We start from the raw sequence: 17,373 nt of genomic DNA, 5'->3' as shown, positions 1-17,373 counted from the left end.
AGCCCTCTTAACCCACAATTAACCGTTGAGAGCCCTTGCAACTTTTACATTCCTGATTTTCAGCTTAGGAGGCGTGTCCGAAAACAAGGCACCCAGGACTTAGTAGCATTGGTGTGATTCAGGCATGAAGGCATTTATGTATGTGGCTGACAGCGTTTCTCGCAAAGCTAACATACACAGAGAGAGCCAGGCCTATGGGCTCAAATAGTTTTAAGGAATAAAATAAAAACCCTATATGTATAATAAGGGCGACATGGTTGAGTAATAGCCATGATGATGATGCAACTCTGCAAAAATGCAGCAGGCCAAACAGAGACACCATCTGCCTGGGAATGGACTAACCAAATGCTTGGGAGGGTTACAATGCAAGAAAAAAAAAACTTAAACTTTGGCACGTGATTTAAGGCAAAAAAAAAAACATTAAAATTCCACAGGACTCGGACAGGGTCTCAACAAATCAAAATGACATTTTCAGAGAGGGGGAGGTGGTGAGGTGGGGTGGCGTCATAAACGGAAAAAGGCAGAAGTGATTCGGCTAGTTCCAGGCTCTCTTGAGTGAATCCCTATGCGGTTCTGTCTAGTGGTACAAGTTTGGTTCGGTGCACAGAGAGGCATTTTCCATCAGGTCCACCTTCATCCTCCAGTTTTTTTTTTGCCGGTAGAAATGGACACACCCATTCACATACACACATGCACGCATACACTCAAACACAATTGTAGCATCATCATCATCATCATCATCATCCTTCACATGTGCTTCTCCATTTTCTTCCAAAAGACAACGTCGGGTCGGATTGGGCCAGGTGGAGTTGGTCACTCCACGATGACCCCCACCACCACACAACACGCAACAAACATACACCCACATCACACGTCAGTCATAAGAGCACGCACTTCTTGGGGTTCTTCTTGGTGACGGGGTAGAGCACGGCCCTGACGGCCTCCGCAAACACTTCCCTAACGCCCTCCTGCAGCAACGCCGAGCACTCCAGGTACTTGACGGCGCCGATGTGGCGCGCCAGCGCCGTGCCCTGCTGCGGGGTGGTGGGCGCCAGCCCTTGCTCCTTCAGCTTCTCCACGGCCTCGCGGTCCGAGCGCAGGTCCTTCTTGGTGCCCACCAGCAGCACGGGCACGCCAGGGCAGTGGTGGGACACCTCCGGGTGCCACTTGTGCCGCACATTGGCGTGCGACGAGGGGCTGCCGATGGAGAAGCAGATGATGAAGACGTGCGTCTGCGGGTAGGAGAGGGTGCGCAGGCGGTCGTACTCCTCCTGGCCCGCCGTGTCCCACAGGTTGAGGCTGACGGCACGGCCGTCCACGCTGGCCTGCGTGCTGTAGTTGTCGAAGACGGTGGGGATGTATTCCTCGGGGAAGGCGTTGGTGGTGTAGGAGATGAGCAGACAGGTCTTGCCCACCGCGCCGTCGCCCACCACCACACACTTTATGGTCTGCATGCTGCCGCCTCTGTCAGCATCCAAGGGGTGACGCTGCCTAGGGCACCTGGGGGAGAGGAGGAGGAGGAGAAATGAATACATCACTCCAAATGCAGTGGTAAACTAAGCAGTTGCCCTGTCTCCTTTTAGTCAGGGTTAAGTTAAGTTAAGTTTTGAAGTGGACCTTAGCCCAAATGACAAAAAAGGAGAAAGGATGAGCACAACACTAATACACTTACCAAGCAATTGTGCAAATGTCACAGCTACTGTAGCTACATAACTTGTGGAAGCACTTGTTCTAATATGTTGACACATATCCAAAGTGTGTCACACATTTCAATTAAGCAGAGTGTGAGAATTGGTATATAATAATCTCTGTTTAAGTGCCGGAAAGTGATATTTAAATGTATTTTCCCTCCCACGACACAGTAACTCTAGAAATAACAACATTCAACAACCGCGCTATGTTCCAGACAGTGAGATCACAACTGGCTGGATGGGTCAACAACTAGGACCGTAATAAGATGACTTTGGCTTGCATCAGTCACCAAGCTTTAAATAACTTTGCTGGACATATGTAGAAACTTACGTTCTTTGATAGATAGGACAAGAAAGGTTGGCATTCCGCTGACATGCAACAAATAAACGTAACAGCTACTGTGGTAGCTGTGTCAGACAGAAAAGAAACCGCAGTAAGCCATGTCCAGCCCAGCCAAAAACATAAGCAAATCACTGCTCGCTAAGTGGTTTGGGAGGTGGCGTAGCTATCGGGCTAACTTTACAAGCTAGCTTGCCAAAGCATTCCGCAAATACTTTTATATAACACATTCATACATTTGCACAAAGGTTGCAGAGAAAACAAGCTATTAACTGACGATATAACATGACCTGTTCGTGAACAACTGTAGACAGCGATATTTAACGTCCAACTACCAACAATGAACATTACATCGGCTAACGTTACCATTAAGCTTTATAAAGTTTAATTGCATAGTTGAAGTGTTGTGCGAACACTGCTATTGTGTCTTCTTCATGCTTTGCAAAAAAATTAACAACCCGAGACGTTAAACCAAACTTCGGGAATGGTGTAAACATAAACACACATATTTGTTAGCTAGGATTCTTTCCCAAGTTTGTGTGGAACACCCAGGGAGGAGGATGCTAGCTTGCTAAAGGTGGCTAGCTAATTAGCTCTTTGCTTTTAAGTGGTACATCTCTCAAAGTACACTGTATGAAAGTAAAAAACAAAGCTACTCACAAGTTCAATCACTCGCATGATACAGTTAAGCAATCCGCTGGCTCAAAAACAAAAACAAAGTAGGAAAGACACAGCTGGATAAAGAGGACAAATCAACTCACCGCCTTTCACAGGAATCGCGCCCTCCTTCGATATCAGAAATATAGTGACATCCGGGGAACTTGCAGAACACACCCATTCACCACAGAATCTGGAAAATGTAGTTTTATTTCTATAAACAATGACACCAAAGGATATTGGGGGATGGGAATATGAATATGGCTGTGGACTGGTTATGGTGTGTTGTGTTTATAGTATCATTTATTTTTTTCAGAGGTGGCATTGGGGTGAATAAGTCCATCACAGAATGCATCTTTGTTTCGAGAAACAATGAATAAATTAATGAGTTATGGGGGATGGGATGATGATGATGGTGGTGATGGTAGTTGCAGTTGTAGGCCTACAGTTGAGCTTGTCTTGTTTTATCTTTATTTTGTTTCAGTAAAAAAGAAGACATTAACCTCAGATTCCTTGTTATGGTGCAGCAGGACGGCTGACAGCATTAACCAGCCCTGGAACATTCATCTGAAAACCCGTCAATACATTGTTTTATGGGCTTTTTACGCCTTTTACGCCCAGCACAACTGACCCCTTTGTCCCCCGCCCCATCTCGGCTTCCCTGTGTGGCAGAAAAGTGTAGGCCTAATAACTAAGTATTATTTTTAACTAACTAGGCCTAATTATAGTCTTTCAATGTCACACTAAAAAGGCCATCAAATGCATTGACATGAGTGCATTACCTCAGTTCATCCAGATACCACAAGGAATGAAGACTCTAAAAGCTTTTTGAAAAAAAAATAGTATGTGATGGAAAAGGAAATTAAACCTGGTGGAATTCAGGTGCGGTCCAATTCTTACTGTTAATGGCATGCTGGCAAGATGGAGGTCCACTCTCTCCTGTCAGTGGTGGCGGACGTAAGCATTGTTTAGACTGGAAGTGGAAACTTGGCTGCCTCATCATTTTAAGTGGATTAGTCTTGATGTGATTTCCGCTGCTAATAATGATGACCACAGCACTAGGCCACTTCCAAACGATATAGAATATCAATTAGCACCAAAGTCCATGTCTTCCACATAAACAGGATCTAGAGGCAGGCCTACTGAGCTACTCATACTACTGGTTGTTTTGGTGTTTTGTAAAACATGAGGCAAGCAATGTGTTCATTGAGAACTGATGATGTTTCAGATATTTATAGTTCAGTCATTCCTACTCCTGGTCAAAGGTGTCAAAGTAAAAGTAAAGGTACTTTTTGTGGTGTAATAACAACACTAGCACATGGCCTTATGTCCCATCAGGGACGAAGAGGATTAAGGTAAGGACATGGCATAACATAGCTGTTACACCATTCTACCTAATGATATAGATAGACTGTGTTGTTGCTGAAAAACACTGAAAACCTAACAAGGACCCACCTCAAACTTGATCCTACCAGTGCAGAGTTAGCTGATCACAAGACAAGTACACAGGTATACTGGTTACTCAGATAAGTTACTTGTGTTGGAAGGAAACTGTGTTTCTTTCTTTTTTTTAACTTTTGACACCTCTGCTCCTGGTGTATGTCTTGTCTAGAAGACAGCTCTGACAGCCTTCAGATTCAGTCTTCATAAAAAACATGTTTTGCTTTGAGTTAGGCCCTGCCATTCTCTGATTTACCTTGGACCATCTCTCTAAATCAAATCAGAAAAAAAAACACTTTTATCAAATTTGTGTGTTTGTGTGTGTATGTGTGTACGTGAATGCATGCTTGTGTGTGTGTGTGTGTGTGTGTGTGTGTGTGTGTGTGTGTGTGTGTGTGTGTGTGTGTGTGTGTGTGTGTGTGTGTGTGTGTGTGCGCGCGTGTGTGTGTATGTGTGCTTGTGTTGGTAGTAGAGCTAGTAAATATAGATTCATGTTAAAGATAATTTTATGTAAGGCCATTTTTCACAATCAGAAAAACTGTTTTTACAGTGTGTGTGTGTGTGTGTGTGTGTGTGTGTGTGTGTGTGTGTGTGTGTGTGTGTGTGTGTGTGTGTGTGTGTGTGTGTGTGTGTGTGTGTGTGTGTGTGTGTGCACGTGTTGGAGTCAGCCAACATTTGTTTTGTCTGGAGAATGCCATGTCCTGCTGAGCCACAAAAAATGGTCTGGAGTCAGTAACGTCCCATTTTTTAATTGCCATATCTGCCAAATGTGTCAACACTTTTTGTATAGTCACGGTTCAACTTTAATCTAGAAGTCAATCTCTTCATTAGCAATTGCTGATTTTTTCTTTTAACTGTACATCAAGATGCAACAGCTCCAACAAAAACAATAGCCTCTCTTCAGGGCCACTGACAGCTTTTAATGGGCCGGGACAAAGTGATCTGAAAGGCCGCCCCTCTCAATACATTAAAATGTAATGGGGACCCAATTCTGGGCCCCTTTTTCCCTGGGCCCGGGACAACTGATCCCTTTGTCAATCACGGTCGGTTTTCCTGCCGCTCTGCTACATTCACTTATTCCCTCTCTGCTGCATGCCCTCCTGGTTCTCCACCCAGTTTGACAGCCCTTCCTCTCTCCCCTCCGCCCAATCTCTTCCGCCATCTCCTACACACAGAAACTTCCTCAGGAATGCGCCTATACTTTCTGATCTTCTGTGACACTTCCATAGAAATCGGCTCAAAAGCTCAACACTGTTCACTTCAAAGTCTTAACGTGGTGACACACCCAATTTCTTTCTGCCTTCTCTCTCCAATTCTTCACTTTCTTCTGTTTTTCTTTCTATCCTATTTCTCATTTTCTATGACCTCTCTCTCTCTCTCTCTCTCTCCCTCTTCTTCTGTCTCTCTATCTCACCTATCAGAATGCATGTCTCATGTAATTCACTGATTAGGAATTAATTCACACAAACACACTCACACATATTCCAAATATATATTGTTAAAATTATTGAAATGCTTTCGAATTCCTTGTTGATTTAAGGAACATTGCAATTAGCATGACTTGATGGAAACTGGCAAGTGTATGCATCATGATCATGATATAAATTAAGGATAAAAAAATTACGATAGGCCTATGTTTACAAACACCACACAGAGCATACAATTACAGTAGGCCATGCCAATCAATCTTGATCATAAGGAGGTAGTATTGATCAGTGATCTTCATGCCCTAAAATAAAAAGTAAGAATAGGCTGGCTATCTTTCTTTCTTTCTTTCTTTCTAGGTCACCAGCCTGAATCTCTTGGAGTCCGAAGTCTCTGACTCCTCCCGTCAATGTAACATTCTGACATAATACCCTCTTTTGATGTCTTCACATTCAGTGTCCCTGATTTTCACGTAAATCCTTTTCAAAATCTGAATCCCTCTTGCAGTCCTTGTGTCCTCTCAATGCAACACTATGTCATCATTTGATGCGCTAACATACACAATGTCCCTGACTTTTTTCAATGTAAACAGTGCATTCTCCGCATGACACATCTGCCATGCTGCTCTCAGTCTGATAACGAGATTAAAGGCAGTGTGAGTGTGATGCACGCACAGTGATACTGGCACAGCTTTCACATCCTTGTGATCTGCGATGCAACGTCTTGGGCAGGCACAGGTGTGGGCATGCGGGATGCCAGGCCTTTGTTTGGGTTGGGGGAAGGGGCAGGGGTAGAGCTGCGGCTTCTGTCACGCTTGGCGGCAGCCGTGGCTGTAATGACAGCGGTGCGAAGCGCCCGTGCCGTGGTGACCATTGAGCTCTGGAGCATGCGAGGCAGACAGTGCCCGTGAGGCACCGGCATTGGCACCGCCACGGGGGCAGTGGACGGGAGCCTGGACACTGCCATGCTGCCATAGTCACACTCCATCGCGGTGGCCTCTGTCTCGCCGATGCCCTCGCTCTCCTTTTGTGTCTCCGTCTTGTCGTCTGTCACACCAGCCCTCCCTCTCTCTTTGTCTTTCTTGCTCTCTTTCTCCTTCTTCTCCTTCTTCGCATTCTTCTTCTGTTCTTTCTGTTCCTCCTTCTCTTTTTTCTCCCGCTGCTTGTCTGCCTTGTCGAGCAGCTCCCTTTCTTTACTCTTCTCCCTCTGCTCTTTGTCCTTACTGCTCGTTCTGTCTTTGTCTGGCTTGGCCTTCTCCAGCAGACGCCGCAGTGGGTTGGCCTTCCTGCCCCTCTCTTCTGGCTCCGTCTTCTGGCGGGTACTACCAAGGCGGCTTGCCGGAGTGCTTGTCAAGCTGGCAGTCTTGTTACTGCCCTGGGCCACTCTCCATCTCCTGGGAAGGCTTGCCCTCTGGGTCCTGCTGATTGCTGGAGAGGCCGAAGCGGTTGACTGGGTTGGTTGTGTCACCTGCGCCTCCTCCGTTTCCATCTCCTCCTCCACCACCTCCTCCTTCTCTTTCTCCTGAGAATGTGAGTGCGAGTGTGAGTACCTGCTGAGGGGTGGTGTTCTGGGTGGTGGGAGGGTCAGGCTCTTGTAGGAGCACAGGCCTTTCACCAGGGTGTGCGTCTCGCCAACCCTGGGCCTCACGTGCTCCATGCTCTGGGCCGGCTGGGCCAGGAGCCTCGGCCGGGGGATGGCTGTGAACGACAGGTCCATTGGGGAAGATGAGCTGCTTTGGGCGGAAGTCTCGCCGTTTGAGGGTGACTGCTGGGCATCTGTGGGAAACAGGGAAGCTGTGGCCTGGAGCTTTCTTGAAGACCTTACCAGCCTGCCCCTCTGTCCCCCAAGCTGATGCTGATGCTGTGGCTCTGCCTCTCCATCCTCCGCTTCCTGCTCGATGAGGCTGCGTAGAGTGGGCCGTGGCCGGGAGCTGGCGGTGGCTCGCGTGCGGCGGTGGAAGGTGTGGCAGAGGCCCTTCATGAGCGTGGACTCCAGGGAGGCGGCCAGCTCGTTGGCATCCGCACTCCACTCGGCCTCCAGGGCGGTGCAGGAGGCGATGGAGCGCCGCTTGGCCGCCCGAGCTTTGGCCCGCGCCCGCTCCGCCTCCGCCCGCTCCACCTGCCTCTCCTCCTGCTGCTCACGCATCTTGTTCTCCTGGGGACAGCGCCAGCCATGATAAACAGAGAGAAAAAACAAACAAACAAGCAAGCACGACACATTTTGACTCGTGTTAATACTTGTGCGGATTGGTGCTGCAACAAACACGGTGAAACGCCAGGAGAGTCACGGAAGCAAATTGACAGAGCTCCCCCGACAGCTCCCTGGAGTGCTGTCACAGTTATACAAGGCAACAGGAATTACACACACACTCCTGTAGATGTCAACAAACATAGTGTTTCTATTTTGTAATTCTTGTACAGCTTGCGCTGCAGTGATAACCATAGCAATGTTCTGGTATACAGTGATTTTAAATCAGATAATGTAGCCTCTAAGCACAAAATACAAACTGTGTTTTTGTTCTGTGATGCTACTCCCTACAGATGCTACATAGAGTGGTATGAGTTGCAGCTATAAAGAACATTGCTCATTGCTGCTAAGTTGCAGTATCCGCTGTTGACACACATCAATGAAAAGCTTTAAAGGTGCTGTTTTCAACGAGGTCAAACAAGCATGACTTGACCTCATCACTGACGGCTTGCGTACGTACCTGCACAGCTCTGTGAAAGCACATCTGAAAGGAATGGAAAATGCTGCAGGCCTCCTCCAGTTTAAAAGTCGTTTCATCCTCACAAAAGAAGTCCAACAGAGATTGTCGGGCACTAAGCATGGCCTTGACTTCCTCCTCTGCCTCTTTCAGCTTTCCCACAGCACGCTACGAACAGAAGAACAACAAACAAATCAATCTTACAAATAATCTACAAAAAGCCGACGACTGACCACCTATATCACACGAGGCGTGGCGGTTCTCCAGCCACATTTTTCAAGAGAGATTCATTATAAGTGTTAAAGCTGGTTCTCACGCGGTTTCCGTTCTAACATTTCCAACAGTCTAGCGGAAATGGTTTGGGAAATAAAAGAGAAAGTTCAGACATTGTTATTTGTTTTTGTGTTATTTTTCCTCTTCTTTTTTTCTTTCTGCTGTTTAAGGATTCGCACGTACTGACAAGATGCTGCGGGAGCTCCATTAAATAGCAATGAGAGCACAGCTGGTCAATAAATACGATTCAGTAGGTGCAGGAAAGGCAGTGCAAGTAGTAGTGCGACTAATGTATGCAGTTAAATTATACAGTCGGATAGAAAGGTGCGGTGCTCATATGCACTTGAATGTGAGGGGCTGAAAGGCTCGCCTGGATTCCATCCTACTGGCATGCTGAAACTCCATTTATGACCTTAATAATAAAGATCCCAATACTAGGGCTATAACGATACACTCAACTCACGATCCGATTTGTACCACGATTCATGATCTACGGTTCGATACACCCCACGATGTCACATTTGCCAACATTATAAAATAAAATTATGGATAGAAACTGATAATTAATTGGTAGAATAGGTTACAAGAGGCTACTAATAATTTTAAAAAGTTGAAATTTAATATGATGATGATTTGAAGCTTGGAAGCACTATCACTTTATATAATGTGATTGTATTCTGGGCTACTGGGTAACGAAACTTTAGAAGGGCGTATCACGATACTGCCTCCTTGTATCACGATACAGTATCGTGACTCTGGGTATCACGATTTCTCGGTTCGATACAATATCGTTACAGCTCTAACCAATACCCTTAAGTGTGATGCCACAGAGACAGCCTCTTTGGTGTGCTATCTAAGTGCATAATACTCGGATGTAATGACTCTGCACTTTGTCACGACACACTCAACATATGAGGGTAGGTTGTCGTCGTAATTTTTGTCATTTCGTTTTATGTTTCCCACATGCTCGAGTAGGCCAAAGCATATCGTAAATAGATGGCAATAGCAACAAAAATGAATGAAATACACCAAATGAAATGAAATGAACACTGATGAAATAAACGGCTCTCCATGACATGCTGATCTTGAGTGCTTTGTATAGCCTACTGTTCCTTAAAGAAAACAGTATGAAAAAATGAACAAAAAATTGAAGTTCACTTTCTATAGTATAGAAAGCCTGTGCCATATGAAGGTAAATGGGATTCCTCTTACACATGCTCTATTACTCTTTTGAATCAAAGATAACAAAATGTGTTATTCACAAAGGCAAATACAAAGCAACTCCATATACACACACTAAGTTATCAAGTTACTTCAGCACCTTCATCTTACACACCCGTATGAAACCCGTGACAGCATGACCTTGAGTGTATGCAGCTTGGAAAGTTCATACCGTACAACCAGTTAGACTGTACTGTAATATGTGAGAGTAGTACCTGTGGGCAGCCGCGGCATAATGGCTAAAGAGATGGGTTTTAGATCAGAGAGTTGTAGGTTCGAATCCCACACTCCCACTCCCTACAGTACTTCATGGGGTCCCCTTGAGCAAGGCACCTAACCCCATACTGCTCCAGGGACTGTATCCAATACCCTGTAAATAACTAAGTTGCTTTGGATAAAAGCATCAGCTAAGTGTAATGTATTGTAATGTAGTACCTGGAGGAAAAGTTTATTCTGCTTCTGTAGTTCCGGCTCCGCGTGAGAGGAGGATTGCAGAGCGGTGATGCGTTTCTGCAGCTGGGAGAGGTCCTTCACCACATCTTCAGACAACCTGTGGGGAAAGTGAAAAACACCATGAGGCACTGCAGAAACCCGCTTGCGCGAACGCACACACGCACGCACGCGCGCGCGCACGCACGCACGCACGCACACACACACACACACACACACACACACACACACACACACACACACACACACACACACACACACACACACACACACACACACACACACACACACACACACATGCCCATCTCCCAAGAAAAACATCATAAACAACAGAGCAATGATCAAACACACATACAAACACACACAAACATACAAACACAAACATACCCACACACACATCCTCGACCCATGACCCCCACAGACACAAGCTCAAAAAAATGTGTGCGCACATGCACACCTCCCCATACATAGTGCTTTGAGAGCCATATCGACAGTGCACTCATGTGACTACTGACCTCGCGGCTGGTTCAACATGGCTGATCTTGTGTTGAAATGACAGCAAACACGGATCTTTCTTTACCGCTTCCTGTCACACAAAAAAACAATCACCAATTATCAATTATGTATATCAATGCGACGGCACAGACACATTTCTTTTCCCAAATATAAGGTGGCTGGGATAAACATGCAGACCCAGCACAGAGGTCCAGCATACGCTTTGAGTTGTACTAATTTTGATATGGCACACTGTGTTCTCATAGTCCCTTTTATCAGAAAGCACGGTCACATAACACCCGTCCTTTGCCAGTTATATCGTTCTATTGATCACTGACAAAAAAACAACCAGGTCGGCTCAGGCTTGGTTAAAGAGGTAAGCTTTTTGTTCATGTACAGACAAGTCCACAAAAAACACATTATTTTGGGGTAAATGACAAAAAGCAGCAAGGTTACCATGGCTACAAAGTGCAGCAGGGTCATCCCAGGTTTGTTGGTCTTGGTCTCGGCCAGCTTGAGGAGTGAGACGATGTGGAACCCGGCAGCGTTGCCCGCGTATCCCCCCTATCAAGAGACATGAAATGAAGAGGATAACTAAGCTGGCGGCCCAACGCGGCGTAAGCAAGTTTTTCAGTGTTATATTATGCGGGCGAAACTGAATTACGATGACGGCTAATTGTGGGGTGATCTATGGACTTACTGCATTGATGTAATTTCCAGCTTTAAGAACTAGTCGTAGAATAGAGTGCAACTCGGCGCAGTTCATCAACTCTGCAAGAGGGAGTGAGAGAGAGAGAGAGACAGAGAGAGAGAGAGAGAGAGAGAGAGAGAGACAGAGAGAGAGAGAGAGAGAGAGAGAGAGAGAGAGAGAGAGCAAAAAAGAACAAGAAAAAGATAAAGGATAAGTGTACAATGTCTACAATCTGCAAGATAAGTCCTTAAAAGTGTGATTGCATTTTAACACAGGAATCCATTAGGAGCTGTCTATTGGCATGTGACTCTTAGGTAAAGGACAGCTGGCCGGGTGACCATTGCTCACTGACCTCTTGCTGCGCTGGCCAAACAGCTTGCAGAGTTGGTGATGGAGCTCAGAATGGGGTCAAAGTCTGCCTTCAGAATCATAGCCTCCAGACGCAGTCTGAAGCTGAACGGTATTGGAGACAGGCACAAAGACAGACAGTAGGTCAATATACCTACCTTGGTATGTCAGTACACAGAGAGGGATCAACAAACGCAAAGGGCTAATCATTGAAACTTGGAGAACTGTAATGTATTGACTATATTCATCATCATCATCATCATCATCATCATCAAATGCAGAGATTTTTTTCCCTCAATGAATGCTGTTCCGGGAAATTGTATTTCTGAATTCAGACTTTCTTGCATCACCCTCTGAAGAGACTAAGCAATCAGGAATATATCTAATCATGTCTAAAGTCCTTTGTGCTGTTGTGTAAAGCAAAACAGAGGAGAGCTGACTGCCTGAGCAAAACGTTGATCCCCAAATGCATCCTTTATTTGTACTGAACCAGTAATACAATCCAGTGTTTATTTTCTTTTTCTATTTTTTATTCACATGTGTAGGCATGATGCTGACTCTTAGCCAAAATCACTTCCGACCGATTGGTTGCATTAACCTATCAAATGGCTGCACATAATGAGCTGTGACAGGATGACATTTCGTTGTTTACAAAAATCCAAACAGCTGTCACTGTTATTTCTCCTTAACAGGCCCTTGAAACGTGCAAACATAACTGCAGGATGAACATGTCAACAACTACTTGTGACGGGAAGAAGTGTCCAAAATTCTGCTGGTGGGCAGCATAGAGACTACTGGGATTGTAAGGCTACAGTTACAAACTCTGTAGCAGAATAAGCTGGGTGATGTCCGGAGTAAGCATCTCTGACTGAGATGCCCTTGAGCAAGGCATTTTTTTGCTCCAGGGACTGTGACCAATAACCTGTACCTAAATAATTGTAAGTCCCTTTAATTGAAAATGTCTGTTTGGTGTAAAATAATGTAATGCTGTACCTGGGAATGCCAATCAGAAGAAATAAGAAAAGGTCAGGCTGCTCCAGTTGACTGTGATGTCCTTGAAATGTCCTCAATCGCTTCTCCTACACACAAGCACACAAGAAACACACACACACACTTGAAAAGATCTCGTAAACCAGAACATTGCTATACAACGACCCCTAAGTACACTACATACACACACACACACACACACACACACACACACACACACACACACACACACACACACACACACACACACACACACACACACACACACATCACACTATCTCAAAATATCATCACCTCTTAGTGACATGAAGCCTACGACCTGGCACAGGGAGTCCAGGCAGCATGCTTTATAAACAACTCCAGGACACCTTCCCCTCCACGTTGGTGGATGCGTGAGAGGAAGGATGTGGGATGGGATGTGTCCACACACACACACACACACACACACACACACACACACACACACACACACACACACACACACACACACACACACACACACTGTAGTCACACACTGTACACTTACCTCCTCTCTATCGGGCAGTAGTTTGTAGAGCTCTTTGAGTTTCTCGCTGCCATAGCGCTGGCCGTGTCCCCGTCTCACGTCCTCTATGATCTCCTCCACAGAGCTGCAGAGGCAGGAACAGGAACACACACCATAAACACACAGCCCAGCAGCACCTCAATTATGTAATAACAATATCAACACAAAATGGTGGACAAAAGTAAGGGGGGTCTGCCTGCCCCATGACCCCGCCAAAAGACGCACCTTCTGAAATGCCGCAGAAATATTCCAACATTCAAGCTCCTCTTCCCCTGAAGGATGGACACCTAGAAACGACAGAGGACGAAAGGAACCGATGAGGCCACACAGAAGGGATCGAAACACACAAAGTAATAGTTAATGTCAGGGCTCTATTTTAAGCTGCACCATTGTGGCCATTGTCAGACCAAACAACACAGCCGCTATCGGGATATCTCCATTCACATGCACAGTAGCAGCTCTGAAATCGTTCCCATAGTACAGTAGCTCATACAGACCTTTTCTTTTTTTTTCGATTTCATTTTTAATAGGACAGTGTGAGAGGTGGACAGGAAGCGAATTGGGAGAGAGACGGAGAGGGGTCGGCAAAGGACCTGGGCCGGGAATCGAACCTGGGTCAGCCGCATGGCAGGCGAGTGCCCATACTGACCTTTTCTGGTGTGCTTGTGCAAGTTGTCAAGGCCTGCGGGCTGCCGATCATGAAAGTTTTGCACCCCTTGGCCGGGGTCTGGCTCGCCTTCTGTCCAAACAGCTCGTCCAGCGAGGCCACGTCGATGCGGAACTCGTCCGAGCCCGTCCACACGCTCCTACGTCCCATCACCCGCTCCCTGGGAATCTGGTCCCAGTTCAGCTTGCGCAGTTTGGGACACCTCGGGGAATCGAGCGGAGACTTGGACAGGGGAGATGACAGTAGGGAAGGTGGGAGAGGAGGAGGAGGTGGTGGAGGAGGAAGAGGAGGAGGAGAGGGAGAAGAGGGAGGAAGAACTTGCATTGGCTCCATTTGAGTTACCCTGGCCTGACGTGTCAGATAGCCCTCTATGGAACCTGTAGGTAGGTAGACACAAGGCTCGATGTCTTGCATTCGTCCTTTGGCCAAAGGGTCCTGGACTGCTTTCTCAGCACACAGCTGCAAACTGCCCCATCCACTTTCCTGACTTTCTATAATGAAAAGAAGCACATAACAGAATATCAAGATTAATACACATAGGCCTATGCAAAAATGGAATTTGGACATTCCTTTTATGTGTTATACACATGCAGCTTTGCATCCTGTTTAAAGCGTTTTGAGACAACTTCATGGGTGTGATACTGCGCTATATATACTGTATACATGTTGTATTGTATTGCATATTGTATTTTTAGGGCTTTTTTTGGTCTTAATTTCTGACAGGACAGTGGAGGAGAGACAGGAAACGAGTGGGGGAGAGATTGCATATTATATTTAAAAAGCAAAACTACAGCCCTGTGACTACAGACCTACAGAACAATTACAGACCTGTGATCATCTTCACACAGGTCACCTGAGACACATCTGTACACACTGAGCCCTGAGAAACAGGTTGCGCAGATGTCTATTTTATGGAGAGAGAGAGGGCTAATTAATAAGAAACAGTTCAACTAACACCCCCGAAAAGACTACAAACTAAAAACCAAATAAAATGTCGGGCTGTGCAGGGGGTTTTTCCCCATTAATCTATCCACTCTGCAATTGACATGGACAGCTTTTCAATTAAAACGGCGCATTTAAAAGACCACCTTTGGCGCGCACTTCACATAGCCTAACTGAAACTGACAGAAAGGACGGTGTATCTTGTCAATTGAACATCTCATTTACAACGACACAGCCTATGGCAATAACCAAATCGGTAAGATATTATATAATTATATATTATAACAACCTAGCCTACATACACATTTCCCTATTCCCTTTGGTCAAACAAATAGCAACCACATAGGATGTAGCTCTCCAAATAACTTACTGTATATCCGCGTGCATCGAGCAAATGAGTCTGCTCACAAATCCACGAGGCTAGGGGATGAGTTTCACAAACGAATCCCATCATCCATGTGTTAAATCCCAACTGTGGTTTCGCTTGCTGATTCCGTTAACTGGGCTACTGTCCTTGAGTAAAACTCCCAATAAGTTGTTGCGCTGAACACGCCCTCTTCGCCCTCGATAGGTAGCCAACCGTGCAGACTACAGTCGATATGGAACAAACAATGCACGTGGATTTAATCCATATCCAGCAGCACAAGATTCCAAACCATATAGAAGCATAGACTATGTAGGCTATGTGTCGTTTTCATTTTTAGAAACGATGATATGTGTGGCCTTGGCGTTGGCTAACCTACGCGCTTGGACGCGCGTAAACACGGTACCCATTCACCAAAACGACTTAAATGAACAGACATTTAAAATTATATCATATTTTGTATTTCTTCAGGCGTGTTCGTTTTCGCAAATTGTGACCAAACCAACAACTTGGTGAAGATGGTAGGCTAGCCTAGAAACTCCATTGGCATGTCATAAATGTAGAACAAGAAGCCCAGGCCCAATTTTAAAACAATTGATTTAGCAAACGCGTGTGCCAAGTCAGAGTGAAGCTATAGGCCTATCGTTGTAGGTAATGTATGCTAATTAAGCACGGCATCACTGATTCAGGGGCACCACGAAACTAGCTTAACTGGACACAGTTTCGCCCCAAGTTCACATAGGCCTATCGGTAGTTAATTGTGAAACCCTAATTTGCTAGATGAGGCTTTCTGTTTACGTTTTCACAGGCAGCAGAAAGGTGGAGACAGACAGACTGGCAGACAGGGACAAATACGAAGAACACAAAGAACTGATTAACTGTTTTAAGTTTCACAGAATTCACAACCATCAGCACTCAATGCAGCCTGTTAACGAAGATAACATTCCAACAGGTGTAGCGCGTGGAAGTGCTGGAATGATGGAGCTCAAGAATGCGAGAAAATACCAAGAAAAAGCGCATAGTTGTTTTTAAGCTTAGACGAACCACAAATGGACACCCTATTCACGGTTAAAATGGAAATCCATTAGTTGGATATGCCCTTTATTAACAATTAGAGACAGGAGTCCATTCTTGCCTAGCCAACCTGTTACAGGTCAAATGTACAGTCAATTGATCAAGACAGACAGTTGAATCAATCAGTGACCGCAGATATTTAGCAAGAAGTGAAGCAAAGGTCTGTAATTGTCTATCTGGTGGTGTAGGCCTATGTTTGTTTTGTTACGGGAATCGTTAGACCATGGAATGTCTCTTGGACTCTGACATAACGTGTTCTATTGGGGAGCTGTTTTGATGTGCTTACAGTAGGTAGATTAGTTCTGGCAAATATGGCACATATTTTGCGTAGCCTACTGTACATTGTACCAACAATTTGTGTGGAGGTTGTTTGAGACACTCATTTGTTCAACAAACTGTAGTTGCGCCCATGCCATTTCAGAAGAGGAAACACAATGGTCTGGTTTCCTTCCTAAGATTCTCAACACCCTAGAATGCACACTGTACAACTTACTAACAGAGTCATTATTCACGCGCGCGCGTGCGTGCACGCACGCACGCACGCACACACACACACACACACACACACACACACACACACACACACACACACACACACACACACACACACACACACACACACACAAGAGCCATGTTGTGTTTGTGTAACAATATTGGCTGTTGTGTCTGTTGACTTGACGGAAAGCATTAACATAAATAAAAGCAAGTGAGTTTTAACATGGTGTACAGTAACTAGAGAGGCCTGGCCTGCCTGACAAAATACACCCCAGGCTGTCAATCAAAAGCTGATTTTTTTTAAAGGCCTGCACACTCCTTTTGGATTTTTCCCCCTTTTTGCTATTTATACATTCATTGTCATGATGACATTTCCACCTTGCAGTCGGAGCCATTGAGTGAATCTGAGGAAGACCGCAAGGTTGAGACGTTTTCATGCCAATGAATGAATAAAGAGCAAAAATGAATTTACACGAAGAAAGATCCAAAGTATTGTGCAAACCTTTTTTGTTCAGCACCAGGAATTGTGTCCAAGCTAAGCCACAAGTCAATCAAAAGCTGA

General features: G+C 45.5%; 2 protein-coding genes across 3 annotated transcripts; both read right to left on the bottom strand.

Moving 5' to 3' along the window:
* Positions 1-649: 649 nt before the first annotated feature.
* On the bottom strand, positions 650-2,851 carry rhogc (ras homolog gene family, member Gc). 2 transcript variants are annotated; one of them, XM_063203877.1, is made up of 2 exons: positions 2,793-2,851; positions 650-1,500 (listed from the first exon to the last, which is right to left on the bottom strand). In XM_063203877.1, exon 2 carries the CDS (start codon positions 1,452-1,454, stop codon positions 879-881), a length of 576 nt encoding a protein of 191 aa, XP_063059947.1. In that variant the 5' UTR covers positions 1,455-1,500; positions 2,793-2,851; the 3' UTR covers positions 650-878. The 2 variants fall into 2 exon arrangements, with proteins under 2 accessions (XP_063059947.1, XP_063059948.1); XM_063203878.1 differs by lacking the exon at positions 2,793-2,851 and adding an exon at positions 2,692-2,785.
* Positions 2,852-5,608: 2,757 nt separating this feature from the next.
* On the bottom strand, positions 5,609-15,362 carry LOC134452276 (FH2 domain-containing protein 1-like). The gene is made up of 12 exons (XM_063202634.1): positions 15,249-15,362; positions 13,919-14,427; positions 13,495-13,556; positions 13,252-13,354; positions 12,729-12,814; positions 11,740-11,840; positions 11,397-11,467; positions 11,153-11,260; positions 10,717-10,787; positions 10,187-10,301; positions 8,261-8,425; positions 5,609-7,707 (listed from the first exon to the last, which is right to left on the bottom strand). The coding sequence occupies exons 2-12, from the start codon at positions 14,348-14,350 to the stop codon at positions 6,247-6,249; spliced, it is 2,775 nt and encodes a 924-aa protein (XP_063058704.1). The 5' UTR covers positions 14,351-14,427; positions 15,249-15,362; the 3' UTR covers positions 5,609-6,246.
* Positions 15,363-17,373: the final 2,011 nt, after the last annotated feature.

The sequence above is a fragment of the Engraulis encrasicolus genome, chromosome 7, assembly GCF_034702125.1.
Source record: "Engraulis encrasicolus isolate BLACKSEA-1 chromosome 7, IST_EnEncr_1.0, whole genome shotgun sequence".
NCBI classification, from domain to species: Eukaryota; Metazoa; Chordata; class Actinopteri; order Clupeiformes; family Engraulidae; genus Engraulis; species Engraulis encrasicolus.
The sequence above is the reverse complement of the archived record's forward strand: the minus strand, read 5'-3'. Positions and strand labels throughout refer to the sequence as shown.